This window comes from Panulirus ornatus, chromosome 46, assembly GCF_036320965.1.
Source record: "Panulirus ornatus isolate Po-2019 chromosome 46, ASM3632096v1, whole genome shotgun sequence".
Taxonomy (NCBI): Eukaryota; Metazoa; Arthropoda; class Malacostraca; order Decapoda; family Palinuridae; genus Panulirus; species Panulirus ornatus.
In genome coordinates, this window is record NC_092269.1 from 21,674,786 (window position 1) to 21,687,204 (window position 12,419).

At 38.4% G+C, this 12,419-nt stretch overlaps 1 protein-coding gene across 1 annotated transcript; it reads right to left on the bottom strand.

Moving 5' to 3' along the window:
• Positions 1-641: 641 nt before the first annotated feature.
• Positions 642-11,878, bottom strand: LOC139763383 (uncharacterized). The gene is made up of 3 exons (XM_071689396.1): positions 11,759-11,878; positions 1,327-1,563; positions 642-656 (listed from the first exon to the last, which is right to left on the bottom strand). Exons 1-3 carry the CDS (start codon positions 11,876-11,878, stop codon positions 642-644), a joined length of 372 nt encoding a protein of 123 aa, XP_071545497.1.
• Between the last annotated feature and the right edge of the window lie 541 nt (positions 11,879-12,419).

Here is a 12,419-nt window from a genome sequence, read left to right on the forward strand (position 1 = left end):
AGCATTATAGGAATTATATTTTACCCAAAACCGACTGATCCCTTGAGCAAAGGGGAAGCCCATTTACTGTGATCAATTGGATATGATTGCAGTACTCTGTATGTGAAGAAATTGAGTTTAGCAATGCATATAAATGGGTTTCTAAAACTTGTTCGATCTTTTAATGCTATAGGTTATGTCAAACATACATAATATAGATTGTACCTTTCTAATCCGGCACTTTGTGGTCCGGCAACTCCCATGGTCCGGCACATTTTGAATCTACTGCCATTAGTTATTAGTTTCTGAATCTGCCTCCAGGGCACAACTAGTTGGTTAGCAGCGCTAAGTACAAAATCTGTTTACGCAACAACGTAGCTGATTAACAGTCCTGTTGATTTCTAACTGTATCTAACTGTATTTCAGTCCTTCAGGATGTTATCCAAGATACCAAGAGGTGCAGAAGATGGTGCTAGTGCTAATAAACATAAGTATAAATCATTATCTACGCTTGAAAAGGTGGAGTTACTGAAAAAATAATAATATAATTTTTGTAAAGACTTTCTCTGAGAACCATGAGATCGGATTGTATGACTCAGAAGTAAATTTCTGTTTTCCGGTATTTTCTGGCCCGGCAATGGCCAGGTCCCAGTGTTACCGGATTATAGAGGTACTACCTGTACAAGCAAATTCTAATATTTCAGTTACATCAATGAAATAATCATCACCTGCCATAGAAACCTTTTGTTTGATTTCACTTAAACACAATCAGGTCTCTACTAGAATGGTTGGTGAGATGCAAAACCAGTCACAACGGTGTTTGAAGCACATTTTCTCTCATCTAGAATAATTTTTGCATAAACACCGGCATATGCTGCTTATCAAACAAGGTACCAGTCTTTGATGGCTCGCACGAATTTGTTTGGAATTTGAATGATTAAGGATTTATGCGTGTATGTGTATATATGTTTATATATGTGTATGTGTACGGGTCTGTCTTTATGCGTCTGTTTCCTGGCGGTACCTCGCTAACACAGGAAACAGCGATGAAGTATAAAAAAAAATAAATATAAAAGCGAAAGATATGATAACTAACTGCAGGCAAGGTTTTTTTTTTTCCTTTAAAGCTAGTGCCTTAAATGTGGTGTTGGTTTAGGTTAAGGTGAACAGTACACTTGATGTAGCACTCAGGGACTGAAGCATGTCCAGCGGTAATTACTGTAAAGTGTCAGTACACTCATGATAAGGATAATGGAAAGTTAAACTATGGATAACTTAGGCCATTAAAACGAGATATGATACGACGCAGTGCAACATGGCCCTTGCGTTGTGTCCAAAATATCTCACCGTGGTTAACGTCACACACATGAGGAAGGCAGTGGCCAGGATGCAGGCCCACACCTTAGTGGCCAGCGGGTAGTACAGACTCTGCCACTGAGGCTTGAGAGTGGGCTTGGCCATAGCGAAGCACAAGGGAGAATAGTCGAAGGTGTGTGTGAAGTCGTACTTCTCCAGACGGTTATGAAGGACGGCGTAGACAACACTCGCGATGAATGATGTACGAGCCTCCACTTGGTCAGTCACCTGTGGGAGAAATACGAATGTCAAGGATGAGATCATTTTCTTCGCTGTTTGTCGTCCCTCGGAAGCATTATACAACCCCTTAACTTAATACTTACCGTAAAGGAATCTTTTATTATGTATTATATTCGAACTGTAATAAGAAAAAGATATTTGCACAGAAAGATTCCCTGTATTTTCTTCCCATTTTCTTCTTGAAAGATAAGGATTTCGCTTAATATATCAGTGTATATCATATCTCTCACACTGAATGATAAGGTTCTGAGATCCAAACGTTATTTTTCGATCATCACTTTCTCCAGTTTAGCTTTTACATAATTATATATTTAATGTATTTTGTAATTACTAACTGTCACCTCTAAGAAGCATTAGCAAATGCTTACTGGTTATATTTAAAGTAAAGAAGTCGACACATCATTTGTGTTCCAATTCTGAAATAAAAATACTTTTGGCCTGAAAAACACACCGAACAATTATTTACCTTTATATTTTCATTATATCTTTTTTTCTGCTTTTCTTAACAAAAAAGGAAAGATTTCTATTGAGCAGTAATTCACTAACTCGTGTGAGCTAATGTAGTTTACCATCAAACTTATAATACAGTTTACTTATATTTGCCTTTATCTTGACATATGTTGACCGGACACATACCTTATGAATGCTACCTAAATTTGACCTCTAAATGACCAAAGAAAGAACACCAAACTTACAATTAGGACATTGTAATTTGTACCGTCAAACACAGTAGTAAGAAAATATCTAATCGTAACAACGAATTGCTCACGTTTTTATGTATATACGACAGGTGTTAAAGAGCTCTGCCTCCAAGATATAATTCCACTAGCGAGAAATCATCATCAATGAGACTATTATCGTCACAACACAACCCACAACACCCATCGTCACGACACAACCCATCCACTCATCATAAAAACACGACCTACCCACCCATCGTCACAACACGACCCACCCTCCCATCGTCACAACACGACCCAAAACACCCATCCTCACAAAACGACCCACCTACCCACCATCACAACACGATCCACCCATCAATCGTCACAACACGACCCACAACGCGCACCGTCACAACACGACACATCCACCCACCGTCACAACACGACCCACCCATCCATCGTCACAACACGACCCACAACGCCCACCGTCACAACATGATCCACCCATCCATCGTCACAACACGACCCAAAACACCCAGCGTCAAAACACGACCCACCCATCCATCGTCACAACATGACCCACAACACCCACCATCACACTACGACCCACCCACCCATTGTCACGTCACGACCCACCCACCATCTTCACAACACGACCCACCAAACCATCGTCACGACACGACCCAACCATCCATCGTCACAACAAGACCCACCAACCCATCGTCACAACACGACCAACCAATACATCGTCACAACACGACCCACAACACCCATCATCAAAACACGACCCACAACACCCATCGTCACAACACAACAAACCCACTGATCGTCACAACACGACCCACCCACCCATCGTCACGTCACGACCCACCCACCATCTTCACAACACGACCCACCGAACCATCGTCACGACACGAACCAACCATCCATCGTCACAACAAGACCTACCCACTCATTGTCACAACACAACCCACCCAACCATCGTCACAACACAACCCACCCAACCATCGTCACAACACAACCCACCCACCCATCGTCACAACACAACCCACCCAACCATCGTCACAACACAACCCACCCAACCATCGTCACAACACAACCCACCCAACCATCGTCACAACACAACCCACCCACCCATCGTCACAACACAACCCACCCAACCATCGTCACAACACAACCCACCCAACCATCGTCACAACACAACCCACCCAACCATCGTCACAACACAACCCACCCAACCATCGTCACAACACAACCCACCCACCCATCGTCACAACACAACCCACCCAACCATCGTCACAACACAACCCACCCAACCATCGTCACAACACGATTATGATAACACCGTCGTCAAGGTACGACCCCACCACCTCCCGACCTCACCAACCATGAAAACAAAGGTTAACCTGCTCCACCATGACGGTGCAGGAACCCTACACAACAGGTTCTACTACGCTACGTAGAGTAACTAACTAGTTACATTCACTAGGTTAGTACAGTAACTAACTAGTTACATTCACTAGCTTAGTACAGTAACTAACTAGTTATATCCACTAGGTTAGTACAGTAACTAACTAGTTACATTCACTAGGTTAGTACAGTAACAAACTAGTTACATCCACTAGGTTAGTACAGTAACTAACTAGTTACATTCACTAGCTTAGTACAGTAACTAACTAGTTATATCCACTAGGTTAGTACAGTAACTAACTAGTTATATCCACTAGGTTAGTACAATAACTAACTAGTTACATTCACTAGGTTAGTACAGTAACAAACGAGTTACATCCACTAGGTTAGTACAGTAACTAACTAGTTACATTCACTAGGTTAGTACAGTAACTAACTAGTTATATTCACTAGGTTAGTACAGTAACTAACTAGTTACATTCACTAGGTTAGTACAGTAACAAACTAGTTACATTCACTAGGTTAGTACAGTAACTAACTAGTTACATTCACTAGGTTAGTACAGTAACAAACTAGTTACATTCACTAGGTTAGTACAGTAACTAACTAGTTATATCCACTAGGTTAGTACAGTAACAAACTAGTTACACCCACTAGGTTAGTAGAGTAACTAACTAGTTACATCCACTAGCTTAGTACAGTAACTAACTACTTACATCAATTAGGTTAGTACAGTAACTAACTAGTTACATCCACTAGGCTAGTACAGTAACTAACTAGTTATATCCACTAGGTTAGTACAGTAACAAACTAGTTACATCCACTAGGTTAGTACAGTAACTAACTAATTACATTCACTAGGTTAGTACAGTAACTAACTAGTTATATCCACTAGGTTAGTACAGTAACAAACTAGTTACATCCACTAGGTTAGTAGAGTAACTAACTAGTTACATCCACTAGCTTAGTACAGTAACTAACTACTTACATCAATTACGTTAGTACAGTAACTAACTAGTTACATCCACTAGGCTAGTACAGTAACTAACTAGTTATATCCACTAGGTTAGTAGAGTAACTAACTAGTTACATCCACTAGGTTAGTACAGTAACTAACTACTTACATCCATTAGGTTAGTACAGTAACTAACTAGTTACATCCACTAGGCTAGTACAGTAACTAACTAGTTATATCCACTAGGTTAGTACAGTAACTAACTAGTTACATTCATTAGGTTAGTACAGTAACTAACTAGTTACATCCACAGCTTTGTTCAGCAACTAACTAGTCAAATCCACTAAGTTAGCACAGTAACTAACTAGTTACATTCACTAGGTTAGTACAGTAACTAACTAGTTACATCCACTAGGTTAGTACAGTAACTAACTAGTTGCATCTACTAGGTTAGTACAGTAACTAACAAGTTACATCCACTAGGTTAGTACAGTAACTGACTAGTTGCATCCACTAGGTTAGTACAGTAACTGACTAGTTGCATCCACTAGGTTAGTACAGTAACTAAGTAGTTACAGTAACTAACTAGTTATAAACCACTAGGTTAGTACAGTAACTATCTAGTTACATCCACTAGGTTAGTACAGTAACTAACTGGTTATATTCACTAGGTTAGTGCAGTAACTAACTAGTTATATCCACTAGGTTAGTACAGTAACAAACTAGTTGCATCCACTAGGCTAGTACAGTAACTAACTAGTTATATCCACTAGGTTAGTACAGTAACTAACTAGTTACATTCATTAGGTTAGTACAGTAACTAACTAGTTACATCCACTGCTTTGTTCAGCAACTAACTAGTCAAATCCACTAAGTTAGCACAGTAACTAACTAGTTACATTCACTAGGTTAGTACAGTAACTAACTACTTACATCCACTAGCTTAGTACAGTAACTAACTAGTTACATTCATTAGTTTAGTACAGTAACTAACTAGTTACATCCACTGCTTTGTTCAGCAACTAACTAGTCAAATCCACTAAGTTAGCACAGTAACTAACTAGTTACATCCACTAGGTTAGTACAGTAACTAACTGGTTATATTCATTAGGTTAGTACAGTAACTAACTAGTTATATCCACTAGGTTAGTACAGTAACAAACTAGTTACATCCACTAGGCTAGTACAGTAACTAACTAGTTACATCCACTAGGTTAGTACAGTAACTGACTAGTTGCATCCACTAGGTTAGTACAGTAACTAAGTAGTTACATCCACTAGGTTAGTACAGTAACTGACTAGTTGCATCCACTAGGTTAGTACAGTAACTAAGTAGTTACAGTAACTAACTAGTTATAAACCACTAGGTTAGTACAGTAACTATCTAGTTACATCCACTAGGTTAGTACAGTAACTAACTGGTTATATTCACTAGGTTAGTACAGTAACTAACTAGTTATATCCACTAGGTTAGTACAGTAACTATCTAGTTACATCCACTAGGTTAGTACAGTAACTAACTGGTTATATTCACTAGGTTAGAACAGTAACTAACTAGTTACATCCACTACTTTGTTCAGCAACTAACTAGTTACATCCGCTAGGCTAGCACAGTAACTAACTAGTTACATTCACTAGGTTAGTACAGTAACTAACTAGTTACATCCACTACTTTGTTCAGCAACTAACTAGTTATCCACTAGGTTAGTACTGTAACTAACTAATTACATTCACCTGGTTAGTACGGTAACAAACTAGTCACATCCACTACTTTGTTCAGCAACTAACTAGTTATCCACTAGATTAGTACTGTAACTAACTAATTACATTCACTATGTTAGTACAGTAACTAACTAGTTACATCCACTACTTTGTTCAGTAACTAACTATCACATCACTAAGTTAATACAGTAACTAACTAGTTACATTCACTTGGTTAGTACAGTAACTAACTAGTTACATTCACTAGGTTATTACAGAGAGTAGCTATTTACATCCACTAGTTTATACGGTAATTAACTAGTTACATCCACTAAGTTAATACAGTAACTAACTAGTTGTATCCATTACGTTAGTACAGTAACTAACTAGCTGACCACTGCTTTGTGCAGTAACTAATAGTTACGTCCACTAGGTTAGTACAGTAAACGACTACTTACATCCACTACGCTAGTACAGCAACTAAATAGTTACATCTGCTAGGTTAGTACAGTAACTAACTAGTTACATACACTAGGTTAGCATGGTAACTAACTAGTTACATTCACTAGGTTAATACAGTTACTAACTAATTACATCCACTAGATTGTACAGTATCTAACAAGTTACATCCAATAGGTTAGAACATTAACTAACTAGTTACGCCCATTATGCTAGTACAGTAACTAAGTAGTTACATCCACTAGGATAGTACAATAACTAACTAGTTACATCCACTATGCTAGTACAGTAACTAACTTGTTATGTCCAATAGATTAGTACAGTAACGTACAGTAACTAACAAGTTACATCCACCATAACAGTACAGAAACTTGATAGTTACATCCATTAGCTTAGTAAAGTAACTAAATAATTATATCCATTAGATTAGTACAATAACTTTCTAGTTACATCCACTACTTTGTACAGAAACAAATGAGTTACTCCACTAGGTTAGTACATTAACTTACTAGTTACATCCACTATGCTAGTACAGAAACTAACTAGTTACATTCACTAGGTTAGTACAGTTCCTAACTAGTTACATCCAATAGGTTGGTGCAGTAACTAATTAGCTATATCCACTACGTTAGTATTTATTTATTTATTTAGTTTGCTTTGTCGTTGTCTCCCGCGATAGCGAGGTAGCGCATGGAAACAGACGAAAGAATGGCCCAACCCACCCACATTACACATGTATATACATACACGTCCACACACGCAAATATACATACCTATACATCTCAATGTACACATATATATGCACAGACAGACATATATATATATATATATATATATATATATATATATATATATATATATATATATATATATATATATATATATATATATATATATATATATATATACACATGCACATAATTCATACTGTCTGCCTTTATTTATTCCCATCGCCACCTCGCCACACATGGAATAACAACCCCCTCCCCCTCATGTGTGCAAGGTAGCGCTAGGAAAAGACAACAAAGGCCCCATTTGTTCACACTCATTCTCCGGCTGTCATGGAATAATGCACCGAAATCACAGCTCCCTTTCCAAATCCAGGCCCCACAGAACTTTCCGTGGTTTAACCCACACGCTTCACATGCCCTGGTTCAATCCATTGACAGCACGTCGACCCCGGTATACCACATCGTTCCAATTCACTCGATTCCTTGCACGCCTTTCACCCTCCTGCATGTTCAGGCCCCGATCACTCAAAATCTTTTTCACTCCATCTTTCCACCTCCAATTTGGTCTCCCACTTCTCGTTCCCTCCACCTCTGACACATATATCCTTTTGGTCAATCTTTCCTCACTTATTCTCTCCATGTGACCAAACCATTTCAAAACACCCTCTTCTGCTCTCTCAACCACACTCTTTTTATTTCCACACATCTCTCTCACCCTATATTACTTACTCGATCAAAGCACCTCACACCACATATTGTCCTCAAACATCTCATTTCCAGCACATCCACTCTCCTGCGCACAGCTCTATCCATAGCCCACGCCTTCCAACTATACAGCACTGTTGGAATCACTATTCCTTCAAACATACCCATTTTTGCTTTCGGAGATAATGTCCTCGACTTCCAAACATCTTCAAGGCTCCCAGAATTTTCGTCCCCTCCCCCACCCTATGGTTCACTTCCGCTTCCATGGTTCCATCCGCTGCCAAATCCACTCCCAGATATCTAAAACACTTTACTTCCTCCAGTTTTTCTCCATTCAAACTTACATCCCAATTGACTTGACCCTCAACCCTACTGTACCTAATACCCTTGCTCTTATTCACATTTACTCTTAACTTTCTTCTTTCACACACTTTACCAAATTCAGTCACCAACCTCTGCAGTTTCTCACATGAATCAGCCACCAGCGCTGTATCATCAGCGAACAACAACTGACTCACCTCCCAAGCTCTCTCATCCACAACAGACTTCATACTTGCCCCTCTTTCCAAAACTCTTGCATTCACCTCCCTAACAACTCCGTCCATAAACAAATTAAACAACCACGGAGACATCACACACCCCAGCCGCAAATCTACATTCACTGAGAACCAATCACTTTCCTCTCTTCCTACACGTACACATGCCTTACATCCTCGATAAAAGCTCTTCACTGCTTGTAACAACTTGCCTCCCACACCATATATTCTTAATGCCTTCCACAGTGAATCTCTATCAACTCTATCATATGCCTTCTCCAGATCCGTAAATGCTACATACAAATCCACTTGCTTTTCTAAGTATTTCTCACATACATTCTTCAAAGCAAACACCTGATCCACACATCCTCTACCACTTCTGAAACCACACTGCTCTTCCCCAGTCTGATGGTCTATACATTCCTTCACCCTCTCAATCAATACCCTCCCATATAATTAACCAGGAATACTCAACAAACTTATACCTCTGTAATTTGAGCACTCACTCTTATCCACTTTGCCTTTGTACAATGGCACTATGCAAGCATTCCGCCAATCCTTAGGCACTTCACCATGAATCATGCCAGCCAGTCAACAATACAGTCACCCCCTTTTTAATAAATTCCACTGCAATACCATCCAAACCTCCTGCCTTGCCGGCTTTCATCTTCCGTAAAGCTTTTACTACCTCTTGTCTATTTACTAAATCATTTTCACTAACCCTCTCACTTTGCACACCACCTCGACCAAAACACCCTATATCTGCCACTCTATCATCAAACACATTCAACAAACTTTCAAAATACTTACATATCTTCTTCTCACATCACCCCTATTTGTTATCACCTCCCTTGTCTTACGCACTTGATTTACCTCCTTCCAAAACATCTCTTTATTCTCCCTAAAATTTAATGATACTCTCTCACCCCAATTCTCATTTACCCTCTTTTTCACCTCTTGCACCTTTCTCTTGACCTCCTGTCTCTTTCCTTTATACATCTCCCACTCATTTGCATTTTTTCCCTGCAAAAATCGTCCAAATGCCTCTCTCTTCTCTTTCACTAATAATGTTACTTCTTCATCCCACCACTAGGTTTGTAGAGTAACAAATTATTTAAATCCACTAGGTTAGTTAAATAAGTAACTAGTTACATTCACTAAGTTAGCACAGCAACTAACAAATTACATCTCCTATGTTAGTACCGTAACTAACTAGTTCCATCCACTAGGCTAGTACAGTAACTAACTAATTACATCCACTAGGTTATTAAAGTACCTAACTAGTTACATCCACTAGGTTATCAAAGTAACTAACGAGTTACATCCACTATGCTAGTACAGTAACTAACTAGTTACATCCACTAAGTTAATACAGTAACTAACAAGTTACATCCACTATGATAGTACAGTAACTAACTTGTTAAATCCATTAGGATAGTACAGTAACTAACAAGTTACATCCATCATGACAGTACAGTAACTAAATAGTTACATCCACTAGGTTAGTACAGTAACTAACTAATGATATCCATTAGGTTAGTGCAATAACTATCTTGTTACATCCACTACTTTGTACAGAAACTAAAGAGTTACATCCAGTAGGTTAGAACATTAAGTAACTAGTTACATCCACTATGCTAGTACAGAAACTAACTAGTTACATCCACTAGGTTAGTACAGTAACTAACCAGTTACATCCAATAGGTTAGTACAATAACTAACGAGGTATATCCACTAGGTTAGTACAGTAACAAATTATGAAATCCACTAGGTTAGCACAGTAACAAATTATGAAATCCACTAGGTTAGTACAGTAACTAACTAGTTACATTCACTAGGTTAGTACAGTAACTAACTAGTTACATCCACTACTTTGTTCAGCAATTAACTGGTTACATCCACTATGATAGTACAGTAACTAACTGGTTACATCCACTAGGTTATTACAGTAACTAACTAGTTACGTCCAGTATGATAGTACAGTAACTAGCTAGTTACATCCACTGGGTTAGTATGATAACTAACTAGTTACATCCACTGTGTAAGTACAGTAACTAAAGACTTACATCCACTAGGCTAGTACAGTAACTAACTAGTTACATCAACTAGGTTAGTACATTAACTAACTAGTTACATCAACTAGGTTAGTATAGTAACTAACTAGTTACACCCACTAGGTTAGTATAGTAACTAACTAGTTACATCCACTAAGTTAATACAGTAACTAACTAGTTACATCCACTTGGTTAGTACATTAACTAACTAGTTACACCCACTAGGTTAGTATAATAACTAACTAGGTATACCCACTAGGTTAGTATAGTAACTAACTAGTTACATCCACTAAGGTAGTATAGTAACTAACTAGTTACATCCACTAGGTTAGCATAGTAACTAACTAGTTACATCCACTATGCTAGTTCAGTAACTAACTAGTTATATCCACTAGGTAAGTACAGTAACTAAATACTTACATCCACTATGTTAGTATAGTAACGAACTATCTACGTCGACTTGGTTAGTATAGTAACTAACTACTTATATCCACTAGGTTAGTACAGTAACTAAGAAGTTACATCCAATAGGTTAGTACAGTAACTAACTAGTTACATTCAGTACGTTGCAAACAGTGGCTAACTAGTTCACTAACATTTCATAAAACAGTGACACTTCCCTTGATGAATTTGTTGGTGTTTTTATTGTCTTTTACGTGAATCTTACGTTATGTTTGCAAGGAACATGTCAACACCTCGCCCCTATACATTCTGTGTACGCACAGCGTGGCTATACATCATGGGTACGCAAAGCGCGGATGTACATCGTGTGTACGCACAGCGCTGCTTTGCGTCGTATGTACTCACAGCGCCGCTATACATCGTGTGTACGTACAGCGCCGCTATACATCGTTTGCACTCACAGCGCAGCTATACTCAATGTGTGAGCACAGCGCTGCTATACGTTGTTTGTATGCAGAGCGCCGCTATATATCGTGTGTACGTTACATGATGAAAAAACTAGACTTACATCAGCCCAGCTGGTAGAGGACAACACGTGGATGGTGAAGTTGAGGGCCTTGGCCAAGGTCTCCAGCAGGTTGTAGTCAATGCCAGAATACGTGGTGTTGCCACCTTCACCAGAGGTCATCCAGTATGGAGCATACGGCAGGGCCGTCACGTTCACCGTCCAACCATAGAAACTGATGGATTAATGATCGCATGAAGGAGCGTTTAGTCACTGGATCAAGAATTATCTTACAAGTTTGATAATATACAACATTTTAAGGATTTCCTTACATATATAAATGCTTGAGGGAGTCTTATATTCTCTTATACCTCAATTTTCATCATACCTTATTATAATTATCTTCTGAATATCATTATTTCTTAAAGACTGAAGATATGTATAATCATTTATATATATATGTATATATATATATATATATATATATATATATATATATATATATATATATATATATATATATATATATTTATTTATTTATTTTACTTTGTCGCTGTCTCCCGCGTTTGCGAAGTAGCGCAAGGAAACAGACGAAAGAAATGGCCCAACTCACCCCCATAAACATGTATATACATACACGTCCACACACGCAAATATACATACACATACATCTCAATGTACACATATATATACACACACAGACAAATACATATAGACACATGCA